Source organism: Giraffa tippelskirchi, chromosome 12, assembly GCF_054371585.1.
Source record: "Giraffa tippelskirchi isolate mGirTip1 chromosome 12, T2T-mGirTip1v1.2.pri, whole genome shotgun sequence".
NCBI lineage: Eukaryota > Metazoa > Chordata > Mammalia > Artiodactyla > Giraffidae > Giraffa > Giraffa tippelskirchi.
In genome coordinates this window covers 26162482-26185893 of record NC_137286.1, presented here as the reverse complement: position 1 = coordinate 26185893, position 23412 = coordinate 26162482, and the positions used below count along the sequence as shown (strand labels likewise).

Genomic DNA, 23412 nt, shown 5'->3' with positions numbered 1-23412 from the left:
ACGTTGTTCAGTCACTCAGTCGTGTCCGACTCTTCGCGACCCTATGGACTGCAGCACGCCAAGCTTCCCTGTCCGTCTTCATGTCCCAGAGCTTGCTCAAATTCATGTCCGTTGAGTCGGTGATGCCTTCCAGCTATCTCGTCCTCTGTCGTCCCCTTCTCCTCCTGCCTTCAGTCTTTCCCAGCATCAGGATCTTTTCCAGTGAGTCAGTTCTTCGCATCAGGTGGCCAGAGTATTGGAGCTTCAGCTTCAGCATCCATCCTTCCAATGAATATCCAGGACTGATTTCCTTTAGGATGGACTGGTTGGATCTCCTTGCAGTCCAAGGGACTCTCAAGAGTCTTCTCCAACACCACAGTTCAGTGGTATTAAATACATTTATAATATTGTTCAACCATCACCACCAACTATCTCCTTTGTTCTTTTCATCTTGTAAAACTGAAACACTCTGCCCATTAAACAGTAGCTCTTTATTGCCACTTCCCCATGCCTTTGTCAACCATCATTCTACTTTCTGTTGTTTCGACTACTTTCAGTATCTCATTTAAGAGGAATCATACAGCATTTCTCTTTTTTTTTTTGTGGCTAACTTACTTTACTCAGCATAATGTTCTCATGGTTCATCCTTGTTGTAGCATATGTCAGAATTTTCTTCCTTTTTTGAGGCGGAATAATATTCCATTGTATTTCTATACCACATTTAGCTTATCCATTCATTCATTAATGGGCACTTGGTTTGTTTCTACATTTTAACTATTGTGAATACTGTTACTATGAACACGTGTGTACAAAATCTCTTCAGGACACTGAGGCCCTGCTTTCAGTCCTTCTTGGGTATATACTAAGAAGTAGAATTGCTGGATTGTATGGTAATTCTATTTTAATTTTTTGAGGAACTCATTATTTTCTGTAGCATTTCCATTTTACATTCTCATGAATAGTGCATAAGGGTTCCCATTTGTCTATATTCTTGCCAGTTGTTGTTATTTCCTGTAGGTTTTTATATTTTGATGGCAGCTATCCTAATACTGTGAGGTGATCTCTCATTGTAATTTTCATTCACATTTTAATAACAATCAGTGATGTTGAACATTTTTTCACATGCTTATTGGCCATTTGTATATCTTCCTTGAAGAAATGTCTATTCACTTCCTTTGCCCATTTTTGAGTTTTGTTGTTTTATTGAGTTTTAAGAATTTCCTCTATATTCTAGGTATTAATCTCTATAAAAAAAGTGATTTACAAATATTTTCTCCCGTTTTGTGGACTGCCTTTTCACCCTGTTGATATTGTCTCCTGATGCACAACACTTACAAACTTTGATGAGCTCCAGTTTGTCTGTTGTTTCTTTTGTCACCCTTGTTTGGTGTTGCATCCGAGAAAGCCTCACCAAATCCAGTGGCATGAAACTCTTGCCCTGTGTTTTCTAAAAGCTTTATAATTAATAGCTCTTCTGTTTAGGGCTTTGATCCATTTTGAGTTAATTTTTTATGTTAGGTAAAGGTCCAACTTCATTCTTTTGCATTTGGATATCCAATTTTCCCAACTTTTCCCCCTTTGAATGATTTTGGCCTCAACAATCATTTGACTGTATAAGTGACAGTATATTTCTGGGGTCTCGATTCTATTCCATTGGTTTATATGTCCGCCTTTATGCCAGTACCCCACTGTTTTGATTGCTGTAGCTGTGTAGTAAGTTTTGAAATAAGGAAGTAGGAGTCCTCAAGCTGTGTTCTTTTTTTTCAAGATTGATTTTCATATTGGGGATCCCTTGAGATTCCATCTGAATATTAGGATGGATTTATTTCTGCAAAAAATGTTAACAGTGTTTTGATAGGGATTGCATTGAATCTGTAGGTGACCTTGGGTAGTATTGCCATCTTAATGTTAAGTCTTCTGGCTGATGAACATGGGATGTGTTTTTGTTTGTGTCTTCTTTAAATTCTTTCAGCAATATTTTATAGTTTTAATTTTACAAGTCTTTTATCTCCTTGATTAAGTTAATTCCAAAGTATTTATTCTTTTTGATGCTGTTATAAATGGGATTTTCATAATTTCCTGTTTACATTGTTCTTGTGTATAAGAAATAAGCTGATTTTTTAATTTTAACTTTGTATCTTCTACTAGATTTACTTATTAGCTCCAATAGTTTTCTTTGTGGAATCTTTAGGGTCTTACATATAAGATCATAATATCTGTGAAACAAGGAAGCTTTACTTCCTCCTTTGCAATTTGGATGCTATTTATTTCTTTGTCTTGCCTCATTGCTCTGGCTGTAACTTTCAGTATTATGTTGAGTAGAAGTGGCAAAAGTGGGCATCCTTGTCTTACTCCTGATCCTAGAGGAGAAACATTCAGTCTTTTATTATTGAGTACTATGTTGCTTTGGGTTTTTCACATGTGGCTTGCATTATGTTGAGATTTGAAGTAAGAGATTGATGGACAAAATTACTTATTGAGGCTATTTTTTAGAACAGTTGAAAATTATAGATAAAGTATTTCTGAAACTATATCCCACCTGTTTTTAGATGTTGCATCTATTGGGTGTGGTAGTTGTATGCTTGGTGTGATGTTTAAACTGTTGCAAATTGAGATGTATTAATTTAATAGTTGCAATATGAGTAGTTTTGTTGTTTTTCAGTTGCCAAGTCCTGTCTGACTCTTTGGGACCCCATGGACTGCAGCATACCAGGCTTCCCTGTCCTTCACTCTCTCCCAGAGTTTGCTCAGACTCATGTCCATTGAGTCAGTGATGCATCCAGCCATCTCATCCTGTCACTTCATTCTTCTCCCGCCCTCCATCTTTCCCAACATCAGGGTATTTTCTAATGAGTCGGCTCTTCACATCAAGTAACCAAAGTATTGGAGCTTCATCTTCAGCATCAGTCCTTCCAGTGAATATTCAGGGTTGATTTCCTTTAAGATTGGCTGGTTTGATCTTGGAGTCCAAAGGACCCTCAAGAGTCTTCTCCAGCACAACAGTTGAAAGTATCAATTCTTTGGCGCCCAGCATTCTTTATGGTCCAACTCTCACATCCATTCATGACTACTGTAAAAACCATAGCTTTGACTATACAGACCTTTGTCGGCAAAGTGATGTCTCTGCTTTTTAATACACTGTCTAGATTTGTCATAGCTTTTTTTCCCAATAGCTTAGTTATATTTTTAATTTGACACTGTTTGATGATTATGTTTATGTATAGTGACTTACTCTTCTAAAAGATGATTTTTTCTATTTCAGGCAACTTAATGCGGCCTCTTTTCAATTATGGTATTGCTTGGTGAGCATATTTTTTTTACTTTATGTTAGTTTTCAGAGTAATATTGATTACCTTATGTAATTTAGTTGTATTTTTGGTTTCCTTCTGCAGTATGTCCATGGGCTTCCTGGTTGAAGAGACTGCCCCCCTTGTTTGGAGAGGTCTTATGGTAATGTCAGCCATTGAGAAACTATTGAGGCAGGTAATAAAATTGCTTTAAGTAGAATTTTATTATGGGTACGCTGCGTTAAATATTTGCTGACTGAAGGGTCATTAAAATTTCCAGTCATGTTTGAGATGTTTTGCAAAAGAATCCAGTTGATAGACTGAATTTATAATGAGTTATGTGGTACCAAGACCAAATTCCACTGTCATGTGATTGAATCTTTCCCATTGATTATTAGTACTAATATCTAATGTCTTATTTTATATTGTTCTGTTTCTCTTTTCAGACTGAATCTTTCCCATTGATTATTAGTACTAATATCTAATGTCTTATTTTCTATTGTTCTGTTTCTCTTTTCAGACTCTGTTGAATCTGCAGTACAATGAGGATGTCTATTTTATAACTAATCTGCCTTCTTTAGATTTATGGTTAATTTCATTGTGGCCAATATTGAGTTATAAGGGCATTGTAGAAATTCCTCAAATGTAGAAAAAATTATTTAAACCATTGTGTTTATGATTTAAAATTGCTTCAGAAGAAAATGAAATTTTATTTTACTCTGAGTACATATGGCTGTATATTTATATATATAGTATCTATCCAATCAACTTTAATTTATCCTTAAGGAAGAGAACATTTGATTGGATAATCTAAAAATATCAGATGGGCTCTATGTTATTTATAGAAATAAATTTCATTTTTTTCTTAGTTGCTGTACATTTATAGTTAATTATCTTCTAGGTTATAAGTACTTCGCATTTTCTCCAGACTCACAACAGTTACCCATTATTTATTCACGTTTTCCTTTAGGTCCAGCATCATGCCATAGGTTGACAGTTCTAATTATAGATACTCTTTTTTTTTTTTTATAGATACTCTTATATTCATTTCCAGCTATTAAAATAAGTAGATATTTCTTGAACTCTGAAACTCTTCTTTTTCCCCTGTAACATCTTGTCTTATTTTTCTGCTACTTGAGTTCTGATAAATTTGCTTTTTGATCTTTGTTCCCAGAATCTTTCTGTTTTCCCAGCACATTTAAGTCTTTTGGCTACATTTCTTTCTCTTTTACACTCAGATGCTGTAGTTGGTTATTTCAGTTATACTCCGAACGATATCCTGTCCATTCCGTGATCTTGACCTTTATTTTCGTGGATTAAACCAGCCTTTTTTTTTTTCCTTTAAGGAAATTTTAAAACAATCTTTATTCAGTTTATAATTAGAGTTAATGAAAATTTGGAAACACAGCAGGAGAATTCTGATTTTAATATTGTTGACTGAAAAAAAGTGCAACATAAGTTGAGCATTATGTTTTATTTGGTAGACAAAACTGAAGACTTAATCCTGGAATGCAATCTCTCAGATAACTCTAAGGGACTGCTTCAAAGTGGTAAGGGAGGAGCCAGGATATATGAGTTTTTGCAGCAAAGTTTTCCAGGTAGTCAGAACATCAAAAGATTACCATTAATTTGAGGAAAATGGATACATGTATACGCATGGCTTAGTTCCTTTGCTGTCCACCTGAAACTGTTGCAACATTGTTAATTGGCTATACTCCAGTATAAAATACAAAAGTTAAAAAAAAATTACTGTTACTAAAGAAAACCACATATCTCAAGTTAAGGAATTTACTGCTTGTTTATGGATAGGAAGATGCAAGAGTTTGGGCTCCCTGAAATCACCCCTCAGTTAGCTGGTGCCCTCAGTTATCTGGGGCCAGTATCCTGTGCTTTCTCCTTCTGAGCTTGCTCAGGGTGCACCATCAGGGTGGCTGCAGCAGCTGACAGTCCGCTAGATGACAGGCATCCTGTTTCTATCCTAAGTTCCCCCAGGGCTAACTGTCAGGGAGGCTACAATGCAATGGCTTGATGGCTGCAAATCCTTTGTTTACTGATATGGCAGGCAACATTTTTTCATTATCATTATTAGTTTTCCCCCTTCTATGTTAGGGTTAGAATTCTCAACAGGAAATGATTCAGTATTCCTCCTAAGGGTTTATGGATGGCCACAGAAGGTGGAAATTCTTCCACTTTCCACAGTAATCAGACACTTAGAGATTCAAGTCAGTGAGACGAGACACAGAAATACAGGCCAAAGGTTGGTGTTCTGAGGAGCATGCTTTGTGAAAATATAAAAGCTGGTTAGATGCTCTGTGGGCTTTCCCCGATGGCTCAGCAGGTGAAAAACCTGCCTGCAATGCAGGAGATATAGGAGACTCAGGTTTGATTGCTGGGTTGGGAAGATCCTTTCGAAAAGGAAATGGCGACCACTCCAGTATTCTTACCTGAAAAATCCCATGGACAGAGGAGCCTGGAGGGCTACAGTCAGCAATAAATTTCCTTCGTTTCTTGATGCTCTATAAAGCAGTGGATTGTGGAGGGTACCTGGTTCATTGGCCAATTTAAAAAAAAATTGAAAATAACACATGTACAGAATATAACACATATACATGTACAGAAGGGTCCAGATAGCTGGATTATCCCAAAGAGAAAATACCTTTATACTCATCACTTAAGACAAAATACGTAGAATACCAGAGTTTCGGATGCTCTTCTCCTGTCTCACCCCAGATACTGATTTGTGGGGAAATGATAAGTACTTGTGGTCAGTCTGCCATCTGGAGCTAAAATCTGTTTTCAAAGTTCTTTTTCCTTTCTTTCAATGTTTTACTGAGTTAAACTTACAGATATAGTAGGGTGCACATATCGTATATATGGAGTTCGATGATTTTTCGATAAACATATCTAACTATGTAACCACACCCCAGTCAAGATAGAGAACATTTTTATCCCCCTCTAGAAAGTTTCCTTGGGCTCCCTTAGGTCATCACTATTGTGATTTCTGTCACTCTAAGTGAGTTTTGTGTGTTCTTATACTTCATATAAAGGGAACCTTATAGTATAATTCCCTTTTGCATCTTATTTCTTTTTCTTAGCCTAATGCTTTTAAAATCATCCTGTTGCATGTATCAGTAGCTGAATCCTTTTTATTGCTGAGTAGTAATTCCTTTGCATGTACTCTTGCCTGGGGAGTCCCATGGACGGAGGAGCCTGGTAGGCTACAGTCCATGGGGTCGCTAAGAGTCAGACATGACTGAAAGACTTCACTTTCACTTTTCCCTTTTTATGCACTGGAGAAGGAAATGGCAACCCACTCCAGTGTTCTTGCCTGGAGAATCCCAGGGACAGTGGAGCCTGGTGGGCTGCCATCTATGGGGTCGCACAGAGTCGGACACGACTGAAGCGACTTAGCAGCAGCAGCAGCAGCAATTCCTTTGCATGAATATAACCCAATTTTGTTTATTTATTCTTCTGATGACAAACAATTGTGTAGTCTCCAATTTTTGGCTATTATGAATAATACTGCTGTAAATACTTGTACAAGTATTCATAAAGGTTCCAATTGTTTCACATCTTTTTTGTGTGTGTTATCATTCTCTTCACTGGTGGCTGTAAAAATGATGTCTTCTGATGGTTTCAGTTTGTGCTTCCCTGATGGTCGGTGATGTTAAGCCCCTTTGCATGTGCATGTTAGATATTGCTGTATCTTCTTTCATAAAGTGTATGTTCAAGTCCTTCACTTTTTTTGGCTCATTTCTCTTCTTGTAATTGAGTATTCTGGCCATGAGTCCATTGTCAGATACATATATTGGGAATATTTCTCCCAGTCTATGGCTTGCCTTTTGATGAGCTGAAGTTTTAAATTTTCATGAAATCCAATTTATCAAAAAATTATGTTTAATACTTAGTGCTCTTTGTGTCCTCTGTAGGAAATCTTTGCCTGTCTACCCCAAGGTTGTAAAGATATTCTTGTATATTTCTTTTATCTTAAAACTTATAGGTCTGGCTTGTATAAATTGAATTAATTTTCATGTGTGAAGTGAGATAATGATCAAGGTTTATATTTTCTGTTGTGTGATAACAGGGAATACATTTATTGTTTGTCCTTTGGTGCTGACACAAAGCTCCCCAAACCCTTGGAATTTCCTGAGTGGTAGATTTGTCCTTTGTCATTCATAAGGAGCCCCTTTTTGAGCACACTGGCTGGTTCATGCTAGGGAGATGACTTAGGGTGGAATCTCTAGATAGCCTCAGGTGGGACTGGTCACCAGAAGACCAGAAGACCAAGTCCTTAGAGAGTTAGAATTTTCCACCTCACCTGCCTACCTCTGGGAAGGGGATGTGGGGTGGACTGCAGATTAAACGCTATAAAAACTCTTGAACAAGACTCGATGAGCTTGTGGGTTGTAAAACACATCCATGTGCTGGGTAGGTTGTGTACCCTAGCTCCATGGGGACAGAAGCTCCTGTGCTCAGAGCCCTTCTGAACCTTGCCCTGTGTACTTACCACCTCTTCATCTCCCCTTTCATCTGTATCCTATACCCTCTATAATAAACTGGAAAATGTAAGTAAACATTTCTCTGAGTTCTGTGAGCTGCTCAAATACAATACAGGCACATCTAAGATATTTTAAGTTTGGTTCCAGACCAGTACAATGAAGAGAGTATCACAATAAAGCCATTACACAAACTTTTTTGTTTCCCAGTGCACAAAGAGTTGAGTTTCATTGTACTTTAGTCTGTTAAGTATACAGTAGCATTATGTCTAAAAAAAAACATTGTACATACCTTGATTAAGAAATACTTTATTGCTGGAAAGCATTAACCATCATCTGAGCCTTCATCAAGTCATAATCTTTTTGCAATAGTGACATCAAAGGTCAGTGATCACAGATCACAGTGACAAATACAGTAATAATGAAAAAGTTTGAAATATTGTAAGGATTACCAAAATGTGATGCAGAGACACAAAGTGAGTAAATGCTCATGTGGAAAAATGGTCCTGGTAGACTTGCTTAATGCAGGTTTGCCACAAACCTTCAATTTGTAAAAAATGCAGTATCCGTGAAGCATGATCAAATGATCAGTTCAGTTCAGTTCAGTAGCTCAGTCGTATCCGACTCTTTGTGACCCCATGAATTGCAGCATGCCAGTCCTCTATGTCCATCGCCAAGTCCCGGAGTCTACCCAAACCCATGTCCATCGAGTCAGTGATGCCATCCAACCATCTCATCCTCTGTCGTCCCCTTCTCCTCCTGCCCCCAATCCTACCCAGCATTAGGGTCTTTTCCAATGAGTCAACTCTTCGCATGAGGTGGCCATAGTATTGGAGTTTCAGCTTCAACATCAGACCTTCCAATGAACACCCAGGATTGATCTCCTTTAGGATGGATTGACTGGATCTCCTTGCTGTCCAAGGGATTCTCAAGAGTCTTCTCCAACACCACAGTTCAAAAACATCAATTCTGCGGCGCTCAGCTTTCTTCACCATCCAACTCTCACATCCATACATGACCACTGGAAAAACCATAGCCTTGACTAGACGGACTTTTGTTGGCAAAGTAATGTCTCTGCTTTTAAATATGCTATCTAGGTTGGCCATAACCTTCCTTCCAAGGACTAAGCGTCTTTTAATTTCATGGCTGCAATCACCATCAGCAGTGATTCTGGAGCCCCAAAAAATAAAGTCTGACACTGTTTCCACTGTTTCCCCATCTATTTCCCATGAAGTGATGGGACCAGATGCCATGGTCTTAGTTTTCTGAACATTGAGCTTTAAGCCAACTTTTTCACTCTCCTCTTTCACTTTCATCAAGAGGCTCTTTAGTTCTTCTTCACTTTCTGCCATAAGGGTGGTGTCATCTACATATCTGAGGTTATTGATATTTCTCCCGTCAATCTTGATTCCAGCTTGTGTTTCTTCCAGCCCAGCATTTCTCATGATGTACTCTGCATATAAGTTAAATAAGCAGGGTACAATTGAACTTAAAGAGAGGGATCTTGAGAACCTCTGATGAATAGCCAGTTAGCCCAAAAGCACATGTAACAGCCTGGATTTGTGATTGGCATCTAAATTGGATGCAGTCTTGTGGGACTAAGCCCTTAATATGGATTCTGATGCTATCTCCAGGTAGATAGTGTCAGAGTTAACTTAATTGCTTGGTGGTGTTGGAAAATATGCATTATAATTCTTTATCTAATTTTTCTAGCATTATTTGCTTAGAAGACTTCCCTTTCCCCATTGAATTGACTTGATACGTTAGACAAAAATCAATTAAGCTTATGTCTATCTCTGGACACTGTTGTGTTCCAGTAATAGTTGAATCCTTACAGTAAAACCATATTGTCTTAATGATTGTAGCTCTTTAGAAGGCTTATTAGTATCAGAAAGTGAGAGTACTCCAACTTTGTTCTTTATTAAGATTACTTTGACTACTTTAGGTTTTTTCACATTTCTATATAATTTTCATATTCAGCTTATCAATTTGTGTGGAAAAGCATATTACTGTTTTCATTAGGATTTGTTGTTCTTCAGCTGCTAAGTCGTGTCCAACTCTTTGTGACCCAGTGGACTGCAGCACACCAGGCTCCTCTGTCCTCCATTATCCCCTGGAGTTTGCTCAAATTTATGTCCATTGAGTCGATGATGCTGTCTAACCGAGTAGGTGATGCTGTCTAACCCTTTCATCCTCTGCCACCCCGTTTTGCCTTTAATCTTTCCCAGCATCAAGGTCTTTTCCAATGACTCAGCTCTTCCTAATCAGGTGGCCAAAGTGTTGGAGTTTCAACTTCAGCATCATCCTTCTAATGAGTATTCAGGGTTGATTTCCTTCAAGATTGACCGGTTTGATCACCTTGCAGTCCATGGTACTCCAAAAGCATCAGTTCTTTGGTGCTCACCCTTTTTTCTCTTCCAATTCTCACATCCGTATGTGACTACTGGAAAAACCAGAGCTTTGGTTATATGGACCTTTGTTGGCAAAGTGATGTATCAGATTTTTAATATGCTATCTAGGTTTGTCATAGCTTTCCTTCCAAGGAGCAAGTGTCTTTTAATTTCATGGCTGCCGTCAACATCCATAGTGCTTTTGGAGCCCAAGAAAATAAAGTCTGTCACTGCTTCCACTTTTTCCACTTCTATTTGCTATGAAGTGATGGGACCAGATGCCATATCTTAAGTTTTTTGAATGTTGAGTTTTAAGCCAGCTTTTGCACTCTCTTCTTTCACCCTCATCAAGAGGCTCTTTAGTTCCTCTTCACTTTCTGCCTTTAGAGTGGTATCATCTGCATATCTGAGGTTGTTGATATTTCTTCCGGCAATGTTGATTTCAACTTGTGATTCATCCCACCTGGCATTTCACATGATGTACTCTGCATGTAAGTTAAATAAGCAGGATGACAATATACAGCCTTGTGGTACTCCTTTCTCAGTTTTGAACCCGTCCATTGTTCCATGTCTAGTTCTAGCTGTTGCTTCTTGACCTACATACAGGTTTCTCAGGAGACAGGTAAGGTGGTCTGGTACTGCCATCTCTGTAAGAATTTTAGTCAGTGAAATAGAAATAGAAATATTTTCTTGAATTTTCTTGCTTTCTTGATGATCGAACAAATGTTGGCAATTTTTATCTCTGGTTCCTCTGCCTTTTCTAAACCCAGCTTGTACATCTGGAAGTTCTTGGTTCATGTAACTACTGAAGCCTAGCTTGAAGGATTTTGAGTGTAGACTTGTTGACATGTGAAATGAGTGCAGTTGTACAGTAGTTTGAATATTCTTTGGCATTACCCTTCTTTGGGATTGGTATGAAAACTGACCTTTTCCATTCCTATGGCCACTGCTGAGTTTTCCAAATTTGCTGACATATTGAGCACAGCACTTTAACAGCATCACCTTTTAAAATTTTAAATAGCTCAGCTGGAATTCCATCACCTCCACTAGCTTTGTTTGTAGTAATGCTTCTCAAGTAATGCTCGAGGATTTCTGGCTCTAGGTGAGTGGCCACACCATCATGGTTATCCAGACCATTAAGACTTTTTTGGTAAAATTCTTCTGTGTATTCTTGCCACTTCTTCTTAGTCTCCTCTGCTTGTTTTTTCCTTACTGTTTTTGTCCTTTATTGTGCCCATCCTTGCATGAAATATTCCTTTGACATCGCCAATTTTCTTGAATAGACCTTTAGTCTTTCTCATTCTGTTGTTTTCCTCTATTTCTTTGCATTGTTCACTTAAGAAGGCTTTCTTATCTCTCCTTGCTATTCTCTGAAACTCTGCCTTCAGTTGGGTATATCTTTCCCTTTCTCCCTTGTGTTTTGCTTCTCTTCTTTCCTCCATTAAATGTAAAGCCTCCTCAGACAACCACTTTGCCTTTTTCTATTTTTTTTCTTTTGGATGGTTTTGGTCACGGCCTCCTGTACAACTTTATAAACCTCTGTCCATAGTTCTTCAGGAACTCTACCAGATCTAATTCCTTGAATCTATTTGTCACCTCCACTGTATAATCATAAGGAATTTGGTTTAGGTCATTCCTGAATGCCCTAGTGTTTTCCCCTATTTTCTTCAATTTAAGCCTGAATTTTGCAATAAGGAGCGTATAGAGCTTCTCCATCTATGACTCCTAAGAATATAATCAATTTGATTTCAATATTGACCATCTGGTACTGTTCCATTGTCTTCTGCTTTTCATTATTTCCAATAAGAAATCTGCCTTGATTTCTCTAATTGGTGTCCATAGCTCAGTAGCTAAGGGCATGGATTATGGAGCCACAGCTGCCTGAGTCCAATACTTACTACACATGTAATAGCTGTATATCCTAGGGCAGAAAGCTCTCTGGGCTTTAGTTTCCTTACCAATATAATGGGGTTAATAGTATCTACCACATTATGAAAATTAAATGAGTTTATATGTGTAATATGCTTAGAAAGCATAGTAATTGTTATATAAAAGTGCCATGGTATTATTGTATTTTATCAACCTTAATACAAACTAGATTTTCTCAGAATGCATCTTATGAGTGATAACTTCTCAGAATTCCTGTATCTGTGGCTTGAATTCTGGTTCTTCCAGAGATATTTTGTGTTGTTTCTTCATTCATCTGGGGCGTTTTCAACTGGAGGCAACTTTATTTATTTTTAAAATTTAGTTTTAATTGGAGGATAATTGCTTTATAACGTTGTGTTCGGTTCTGCCGTTCATCAGCATGAATCAGCCATTGGTATACACACATCCTCTCCCTCTTGAACTTCCCTCCTGCCTCCCACCCCTTGGGGCAGCTTTAAATAGAATTCTCTGTTAAAGGTTTTTGGGACCAGTCTGGTGGTCAGAATTCAGATGGAAAGCTCCATGGGTACCAATTTTGATTCATTGTCTTTAGGAGGTATTTTTCTGCCTTCTCCCATGACCTGGAGAGGTGCATATTTCCTTGAAATTTATTTCTCACTTGAGGATTTATGTTTTATTTACCTTTAGTTGAAGAGAGTTTAGTCTTTTAGGGCCCCAGCTTTATGAAAGTTTCTTCTATTAGACTCCTTCTCATCTTAGGTGTTTCCCCTCTTTTCTTCTGACGTAAAATAATTTGATATTAGGTATTATTATTATTGTCATAATCACCACCATCCTCCCTGAGACATCTCTTCTAATTTCATGACTTCAGTTATATTAATTATAGTAGCAGACTTCTCTTTGGTTAATATTCCTAGTTTGAGGTGGTGATTTTGTGAGGAAAAGGAATTAGTCAAGAAGAAAAGAAGCAGTTCAAGTAGGAAAAGAACTAAAGATAGTAATGTCATAAAGTGTTTGCAGCCATGGTTTTTCAGCATATCTGCATAGTAGAGTCATTGGGGAATTTTAAAAAATTTTCAAATTTCAGGTCACACCCCAGACAGAGTAAATCATAAACTCTTGGGGTGTTACGTAGGCATGTTTTTGGAACTTACCATCTGATTCCACTGTGTAGACAAGTTTGGGAACCACTAGTTTCAAGAAGGATAGGTCAGTGAGAGTGAGGATTGAAAAAGGGCAAGAAATAATAGATGGTAGGTAACCATTTATGATCCTTTAGTAGTATAGTGAATGAAAAATGTCAGATGATAGATGTTTAAGAAGGAATTTGTAGCATGACCTTGGAGGTAGAGTTGTATAAAGCCCATAATATAAAATAGGCCTTTCAGCGGTGGTGGGGAAAAGGAAAGAAAATCAGGGTGGAAGCTTAAGGAGGAATGGTATCAAATGAAAACCCTTTTCATTTGTTTTCCAAGTAGGGCAGGTGTACCTTTTCCAAAGCACAGAATATAGTGTAGAAGGACTGAAGACTAGGAAATGAGAGGATTATTGAAAGAGGAGTATTATGAAAGAAGCAAAAGGGAAGAGGATTAAAAGGTTATGAATTATTTATGGAAAATAAGTTTTCAGCCCAAGTTTGGTGAGTAGAATGAAAAGAAGAACAGGTGAGGGAACCCCATCATAACTGACACTAAAAAGGGGTTAACCAAAATTGTTATTTCCTAGATCTCCTCAGTGGAAGGAGAAAGAGAGTGAGTTTACTCAGTTGAGCAAATTTGGTTCGCAAATTTCTGTATTCATAAAAATTGTCTGGGGAGCTAGTTGAAAATTCAAATTTGTAGCCTTCCCGTTCCACTCCCCCACTTGAACATTTTCCTCAGAAGGTCCAAAGGAGGACCAAGGAGTTTACATTTTTAATAGATTACCCCAGGTGAGTCTTATTAATGCTGGTGGTTCTGAAATCAAGCTTGGTTGCTTATACCTCAGGCTAGAGGCAGTGCTTTTGAACTGCTTTCAGAGGAATAAAAAAAAAAGATGAGAGAAATGAGTTCTGTGCAACAGCCAAGGCCCACTGGAAGCTAAATATGATTTTTTTAGGTTTGATGAGTTTTTGTGACTGTCTTTAGCAACTCTCTGAAGCCTGAAAGCTGACATAGGCGAAACCTGTTGTTGAATCCAGGATTAGCATGGCAGAAAGTCCAGATGGGAAACACATCCAGGGCATTAATGAAGGAAACATTGAACCCAAGGTCTGGTTTCCTGGAAGACAGGCAGTCAGGAGGGATCAGGAGGCTGAGTGTAAAATTGGAGGCATCACATAATTGAGAATCATCCTTTATGGGGAAGAAGTGGTTCAGTAGCTTGGGAGGAACAAGTGTAGAAAGTTTCAGATAAATTGATTTTGTTAGGGAAGAGAGGGGCATTAGAAAGGTTGGGCCTTCCTTCCTTCCTTATTTGAAAATTTGCTGTTGTTGAAGAAAGGCATATTTCTCTCAAAGTGAGAAAAATGTCAAGGATCAAGTTATCTCATGGTGGGATAGTAATAGGGCTGCTAGATAAAATGCAAGATATATTTAGTTCAGTTTGAGTGTCAGATACACAGTGAATAAGTTGTCAGTATGCTGCTGCTGCTGCTGCTGCTGCTAAGTCGCTTCAGTCGTGTCCGACTCTGTGCGATCCCATAGAGGGCAGCCCACCAGGCTCCGCTGTCCCTGGGATTCTCCAGGCAAGAACACTGGAGTGGGTTGCCATTTCCTTCTCCAATGCATGAAAGTGAAAAGTCAAAGTAGATATGTCCCAAATATTGCTTGGGTCATGCTTACACTAAAAAAGTATTCATTGTATATCTGATATTTATACTTAACTGAGTTAATGTCCTCTATTTTTTTTGCTAAGTCTTGCAACCTTTAGTAGAAATGATGTTTCATAAGATATAGATAAGAGCCAGGCTGGGAGAAGGTTGTCACGGTGGTGGAGTGGAACTGAGTTGTTTGAGAATAAAAGTATGAAGGTAGTATCGGGGGAATATTATTTAGCCAAGAGTGTCAGGTATAAATAATCAAAATAAGATGAGCATTAGAGTGGGAGATGGGACAAAGAATTATTGGGTATTAAGGTAGAGGAGCTCTGCCAGGATCATTCTTTGTAATTTTGTAAAGAAAGATGGTTTTTCAACTTATTTTACCAACGTCTGAAGCTTCTTCTGAAGCATAACTTATTTTTCTGGACACAGAAGCAGTTGTATAGGGAGTCTCTCATGGTTCAGTTGCCAGTGTCTAGTTAATTTATCTGCATAATATCACCCCACCTCCTTTCAATCTCATCTGCTAAAAGGATGGGAAGAGATTGATGAATAAATGTTGTGTGTTCATGAATGCATTTTGTGATGAGTTGCAGAAAAGCATGCCAGCTCATAAAAATAGAAGTTAAACTTTATGATCAATTAGGAAAACTAGGCAGATAAATGCTAGAATGTCATTTTGAATACTAGATTTATGTTTATGTTTTTCTTTTTATTCTCCTGATTTTGGAAACAATTTCCTTTTATTTTCCATTTTGACTTTAAATAATTAAAGGCACAAACATTTAGTATCATTTCACTCAATGAATAACTGATAGTTTAAAATTTTTCTATTATCCGTTGATTCTGGAGTAATATTTTTTTCCTCTTAAGTGGTGCTCAACATAGATATAATTAGTTTAACTCAAACAAGGAAGTCTTGTCTTAGAATCTTTGACTTTAAAATTGTGGGATATTGGAAAAAATAATTGTAGTTAGTAGAAGAAGAGTATGGGAAGGAAAACTTCAAAGGCTAGTCTGGTGTCAGCACCTGCTGTGGTCACAGTGTAAACCCTGGAGACCAGGGATTTTGGCAGCAGTCTCAGTGCTTTTAGTTCATTCTCCAGCATCCCCAAATGTGAAGCAGATGCCAGTTTCTTCTCTAGGGCTCTGATAATGGCTTATAATGAGTTGGTTGTTTCCTAGCAACTAAAGAAGCAGTTTCACTTTAGCTGATCCTGCAATAGGAATGAGACATTTTCCCTTGATAGCTGGTATTAGTGATTTCCCTGACAATGGAATTTCACTTCTGAATAAGGAATGTTCTCAGCCTTTGGTTTCCTAAAGAATTTTGCTTTTGAGTGTGGGCTAAGCTCTGCTTAATCCTGTATAAAATGAAAAAAATTTCTTGAGCCCCCTAAGTGCCTCTCATGGGAAGAGCCAAAGGAGTTTGATACATCATTTCTTAAATGGCAGGTGATTATACAAGAAGCTATAGTGGGTGTATTTTTCCCAGTGTTTAACAGGATAATTAACAGCCAGATTCTTTTCTGTATTTAATGCTTGAGGCAACCAAGGTTTATTAAGTATTGGCCAATGTGTGGTAGAAAAAATATACATGAAACTTTATTACCATTTCAATATACAGACAGTGTAACAAAAATATCTTCTAATCTATAACCTACTTGATTTCAAACAGTATTCTATACACAAAGTTATTATTACATCAGTTATTATAATAGTTCCTTTTATAGTAAATTGTTGAACAATTTAATGTTTAAATAATTGCTAATATTTAGTTGTACTTAATTGTAGCATATCTAAATCCTTATTTGGCAGTGGTAATAGATCAGAGGTCTTCTGATTATTAAGATATATATAGAGGCATGAAAATATTACTTTAAATGATTTTCTTTTAGTCATTCATAGTTTAAACAATTTCTAAGGAAATTATCTGTTTTTCTTCCTTTGACATTATATAACTAATAATCATTAAGAATTATGATATATTAAATTTTAGAAGTTCCTAGATACTTAGTCAAAGAAATTAAATGTTAAATGATGTTCTTAAGATAAGTTAGCCATGTCTAAATATACCAAAGAAATGTATTGCCTTGAATGGAAAAGTTTCTCAGACTATGCATTAAATGTAGATCAAGTTATTGAATGTTTTCCTTGTCACTTTTGGGCATCTGACCTTATTCATTTCTATGATTTTTGCATCATTAGATACTTAGCAAGTCTCATATTTAAAAACACTTTATTAGGCCTCCATGAAGCATTAAAGAACAAAGAACATGAATGAAATCAGTTGGACAGGACAGTAGTCTTTCAGGCACCTAAAGACATAATTTTTCCTTAAAAACTCTTTAAACATGAGGCACAGTTTCTGTGTAATATCTCAGTTACTACTCTTAGATTTCTTTGGGACTTCTGAGGTGACAGAATCAAGCATGTTCAGCCTAGTTTTTAATTATCCTTTCCCTTTTAAAACTATAGATTAGTCAACAAGGAAATAGAGATACAATATAACTAAAGTCTAGTTCTTTGAAATACTTTTCTGAAGCAGTATTATCTAAGAAATAGCTGAATTTGATTAACCTGGCAGGGGTTTCTTTTGATCACTGCATTTATTCATTCATTTCACAATCAGATACTTGTACAGTATCAGATACTTGTACGTCTACAAATACAGTACAATTCTGTACTTTTAAAATGTCATCAGACTTTTTGTCATTGTCAGCACATATTTAAGTGGCTACTTACTATGTTGAGGGGGCATTGTTTAGATGCTGAGGACACAAGGATTATGTAAGATGTAGTTCCATCTTTGAAAATATCAAAGCTTTTAGTTACAGACCTACTTTTGACTTTTGGTCATAAGCAAGATGTTTAGAATGTTAGACATTTTGATAATGATACTGTTTTACAGTGTTTTGTTTAAGGTAGTCGAGGCTGGTACTTAGAGGACAAAGCTGAATATTATATAGTGTTGACCATTCAAATTGGTGGTATTGTTATAAGAGACCAGGTTTCACAGATTCATTTAGGTTCCATGTCATAGAAGGAACCGTATAGTCACATTGAAAGGGAATGAGTTCTCAGGAGTTGGAAATGGCTTATGAATATAAATTGCTGGTTATTTCTTCCAACTTAAAATACCCTTTTTAAAATACCAGTTGTCAGAGATGACTTAGACATGAGTTCCTCCAACTCACCACGATGACTATTCTTATATATGCCGCTTTGAATACAAGCTATTACAGTGTTCTAGGCTGGCACCGACTTCCCTAATCCCCCACCCCAAGCCATTTATGCTAAATTTCTCAAGCATCAGAGTGGATCTAATGTGTCATTACTTCACCAATTTACTCATGTGTGCTGATCCCTGTTAACACAGGCGTAGAGATACTTTTTCACCTGATAGAACTACTTAATGACCAGAATGTTTAAATGGGTAATTTTAGGAAGAAAACAATAGAAGTAAAGCAACCAAAGTATATATATAAAAAGAAGGGTTCTTGTTGTCCAGTGTCAGCCACTGATATTCTCTGTGTAGCACTGATATTCTTCTGTGTAGTTTTAGGTTGGAGCAATTTCTAAGTTTGGGAGAGCCCTGCTTCTCAGAGCTTCTTTTCTAACCTGACACCCACAGAAGGCCTCCTGCTGCAGCCCTCTGACCATATATACCTGCGTCAGATTATTCTCTGCTGTCTCAGTAACTGGCCTTCTTGGGTCAGCCCTACTCCTGGTACTTTTGGAAGATGAATTTTCCTATTTGTGAGCATGAGTTCCTTTCTCAGGGTTTAGGTCTTTCAGTCATATCTTGCTCTGATCTGGATGCAGGAACCAGCATGTCATCTCACGTCTCTTCTCATTTGGTACATCATTAGCTATTTCTTCACATGGCTCACCCCTTTATCTAGTTAAATGTCCTTCTTCCCTAGAACTTTGCAGTAGTGTATTTGGTTTCTCATTTCTGGTCTTCCCTTTTCTTCTCAGCACAAAGCCCTTGTTTACTTTGGATAGATCTTTTTGCCTGAGTGAAAAACATGTTCTCAGCCTGTTTGTAGGCTCACCCACCCTATAGGAGTGACAGAAGCTGTGGACTCAGATGACCAGTGTAACTTCCCTGGCAGCGGTTCTAGTGCTTCCCAAGGAGAGAGATGGGGCCGTCCTGATTTTGTCCCATCATATTAATTTTTCATTCTCAATAGTGAACATAGAGAATCAGGATTCATATTTTCAAGATGTAGAATGGGAGCGGAGGCACAGTGTGACTATTCAGTCCCAATGAAATACAACAGCAGATTTCATATATGACTTTTCTGACACCTAAATCGGGAAGTAAGGACAAATAAAGAAAAACAGAGCATCTGGCTTGACTCCAGGCCTTGCATCTGGAAAGAGCAAGAAAGGAAGTAACAAGAAAGAAAGGACAGAAAGGTACCAGGAAATTGAAGTCATTTTTGTGGTTTAAACTTGGTCGGTGTTTCATTGATCACGCAAAGATGCTTTAGTATTCTTTTGTGTCTAACAGCACAGGAAGCTTTCCCCATTTCCTTCTTTGTGTAACTACCAGGGGGAAGTAATAGGGGTCCTTGGACAGTCGTTTCATATTAAAGATGGCTCTCACTGTAGCTCTGACATAAGTAGGAAGCATACAGAATCCTGTCATGTTTTTAAGAGAATTGACAAAATGGGCTGTCTCATTTAAGTTGAACTCAGCAATCAAAATTAGTGCAAAAGGAATCACTACTAGAAAATTGTGCCAAGCCAGTGCAATATATTAATCAAAGGGCAATGGAATGATGTCAAATACAAATCATTAGCAGCAAAAACTAATGAGGCTAAAATAATTGCCTTAGGAAATGAATAAATTAAAAGTAGACTAATTACCCAAAACTTATAATTTCGCATTTCTACCTTGAACACTTCAGAATTCCTAACTTTCTAATTCTTTTATGTTGTTGATCCAGACTTTTAAGAATAAGCTACAAGGATTTGAGCCGAGTCTAGAATAGAGGGTAATTATAAAAGGTAGGACCTTGTCTTCTGCAGTTATAATTAAGCCTTAATAAAGATCAAGATTAATAAAGAAAGTTTACTTACTGGGCCCTTAGGAGAGCTTCTTAGAGCTGTAGCCCCTTTGGATGGGCAGGGCTTTTTCTATTTCCTTAGGTCCAGAGGGAGAATCATGGGTCAGAATCATATGTTAGAAGCCTGCTAGAGCTGTTCAAATTCCAAAAAGATTTGAATAGATCCCAAAGAGGCTATAAGGAGAGTTATGGTTGTTACTGGGGACTTTATAGAATTTTGATCCCTTTTTATTATTTAAATAGACACTGTACCTAATTGATTTTAAGATACATATTTTTTCAAATTTCAGTATCTCTGAAATTGGAGTATATTTTAAAATCATTAAATCTTGACATCACATTTGTTTAATTATTAACTTTTTAATCTTTTTGTGGTATATAAAATAATGGTATATCTTACAATCTATGATATCTTCTATATGGAAAATATAGTAATTATTTTAACTGTGACTGCTTTGTTGCTGATTGAATTAGAGTCTCATCTTTTTCACAGTCACTGCAAAGTGATTCTATGTCATTCATTTTGGTCAGGTATTTTTATTGTTGAAAGACTGTTTTAAACTGCTGGTGACAGCTTTGGCAACGTGTTCATCCTCTTTCATCTCCTCATCACTAACTTAATTTTCCTGCTTATTGCTTAGCCAGAGACTGCCAGATTATTCTTCCCAGAGCCTAATTTTAGGGACGGCAGTCACTGTGTCTCCCTATTACTTTTTACAGCAACCTATCCTCTGACATTTTTCATTTGTTCAGTGGTTAGATTTAGAGAAATTGTAGATAAGAAAGGCGTGAAACTTGATGGCATAGATTCTTTTTGTTTCTGTGAACCTTTACTTAATGTTTATTTGATGCTGATAAAAAGTGCACTGAAAGAAATGACTCATGGCGAATTAAAACATCCTTTTTAAAGAAAATTTCTTTTTGTATTTATGCCAGGCCTATATATATGAGTGTGTGTGTGTGTGTGTGTGTGTGTGTATGTATGTCCATAGCAACAAATATGTCAGATCCTCAGTGTAGAAAGCATCAGATTAAATAGGTTGAATTAATGTATTATCACTGGATAATTTTAAATTACTAAAAATAGTTAATATTGAGTTTTACTATATACTGAGCCTTATGCTATTTGCCTTTATTATCACATTTAATGTTCACAATTCTGTGTAATAGATACTGTTACTCTTATTTTTACATATGAGGAAACTGAGGCATAAAGACATTAAATAACTTCAGCAGGGTCCTACAAGTAATCTTTCTGATTCCCTAGGCTGAGCTTTTAACTAAACTGTACAACTGAAATCTCAAAGGTTTAAGTTTTCACTTGAAAGAATGAAAACACGCCTTTTGCTATCATCTCTGAAATACTAATAGGTATTAATATATTGAGACTTTTCCTTTGTCATTTGACTGTATATTTTGTATTTTATGCTTTGTACAATATAAGACATATCTGAGAGAATGTCTTGATAAATCTCTTTACAATAACATTCATTAGTTAAACACCCTTTTTCATTCTACTTAAACTGCATTTTTAAAAATTTAGGCAATATGTTATTTTGGTACAGTTTTTGTATGAAGGTGAGTTATAAAGTCTTTTCAGCAGTGTTTGATAATGAGAAATTTGACAAACCATTTATAAAGTGTAGTAGTCATAGAATGCATTTTTTAAAAATTAAAATAGTTTTATAGGGATTCATTATTTGGGTTTGATCACACTTCACTGAGGTGAGGTACTATGGCATTTCCCAGTTACCTAGAATAAGATGCGATTCAGTAAAGGGAAGTGACTTTCTGTCTCAGTGATATAGTGAGTGTCTATTATATCTAGATGAATCCTCAACACTACTTTTCTTAGTGGTTATTTGTTGAGACTTCTTCACAGTTCAGAGGAATTTATGGGAGCAAAGAGTCATCGATAGCAGAATAGACTAGTTACTATTCAGTGACAAATTTCAGCTAACCTCATATATTGAATTCTTTTCAAATCATTTTTTTGGCAAACATACTGATTTAGAGAGAACAGATATTGTAGTTTAGACCAAACATAAATTTAGAGGGGTCCCACAAGACTGCCCTCACTCGGACACTAGTTACAAATTCAGGGTTTCCCAAGACCATCCTTAGATTCAATAATTTGCTAGAAGGACTTGCAGAACTCACTGAGTACAACTGCACTCATGGGTATGGTTTGTTCCAGGAAAAAAAGATTAAAATCAGCCAAAGGAAGAAGTGCCTAATGCAGTGTCTGAGGGATTATTATGGAGTATGGAGCTTCCATTGTCTTCTCCCGGTGGAGCCAGGACACATTACTTCCCTGGCATTGATTATTGCCAACCAAGGAAGCTCACCTGAGCTTTGGTATCCTCAGAGATTTTGTTGGGACTCTGTGACATGGTCATTGTTGACTATCCGAGGCTGGTCTCAGTCTTTTTAGTCTCCAGCTCCTCTGAGGTTGACCGAAAAGAGAAAGCCCCCATTCTAAATCACATTGTTACTACCTGGCTACCCCATCACCCCAGGAAAACAGAGACCCTAGAGATTACTTCCCAGAAGCTGAAGTCAAAGGTCAGTGTTTAGGGGTCTTTTTGAGCAAGGTTAGATTATTCACTACACAGATACAGTGTGAATAAAACTGGCTTCCAGAATGAATGTATGCCTAAGCTAAACTTGGGTGTTCACCTAGTATGCTAAAAACATTGTTGCTGAGAGTTTCTAGGTATTGTCACTCAATATGGGAATTCCTTGAAAGTACAGTTTTTCTCAGTTGTAGAAAGGCTGCTTGCTGAGACTGCTTCTTTTGGAAACCTTGAGGTCTGCTAATTCCATTACACCCCATATACCTGCCCTTTTGGTAATTACCCCAATATAACCCTCTCTGGTCATCACAAATTATTTCTCACCTTTATATGTGCTGGGACTTCTTCTCTCCTAAACCTGAGTTTACTTTCCTCTTCCCAAAGCTTTGATTTGATGATCTCTGGAGCCCCAACTTATATTAAATGTATTCTCCTTAATATCCTTAACTGAGAACTCCTCTCTGTCTCTTTGCCTTTACTGAAAACTGCAATTCCTTGTAGACAGCACTTTTCATGAAGTCTTCTTAAGTGATGTGTCTCTTCTTTCACTTACTCTGTACCCATGGATTTAGGGTAAGGTCTGACACATTGTTTCCTAGAGCAGCTTCTGCTCTGGTACTCCTCCATATTTATATTCTCTTTTGATAGTCATGGTTACAAAAACTACAGTCGACTTTTCTTGTTCTACTTTGGTCATTTTTTTTTTATTACTTATGTAATTAAACTTATTTGACTGTGCTGGGTCTTAGTTATAGAAAGCAAGATCTTCAGTCTTCACTGCAGCAAGGTGGGATCTTTAGTTGTGGCATGTGGGATCTAATTACCTGACCAGGGACTGAACCTGTGTCCCCTGCATTGGAAGCTTGGAGTTGTAGCCACTGGACCACCAGAGAAGTCCCGTCATTCTTTTTAGTCA

At 37.2% G+C, this 23412-nt stretch overlaps 1 protein-coding gene across 6 annotated transcripts in view; it reads left to right on the top strand.

Annotated features, from left to right (window-relative positions):
* The window catches only part of NUBPL (NUBP iron-sulfur cluster assembly factor, mitochondrial), a 361834-nt gene that overhangs the window by 88248 nt on the left and 250174 nt on the right, over positions 1-23412 (top strand). For 4 of the 6 annotated variants that reach the window (XR_014070750.1, XM_081548056.1, XM_081548057.1 and 1 more), the window contains 2 exons: positions 3242-3281; positions 3372-3462. Coding sequence is in view for 4 of the 6 variants with exons in the window: in XM_081548056.1 (XP_081404182.1) it covers positions 3242-3281; positions 3372-3462 (131 nt within the window). In the remaining 2 variants the exon portion in view is untranslated. Of the gene's footprint in view, positions 1-3241; positions 3282-3346; positions 3463-23412 lie in introns of all 6 variants that reach the window. The other 2 variants (XR_014070751.1, XM_081548059.1) reach the window with 2 other exon arrangements.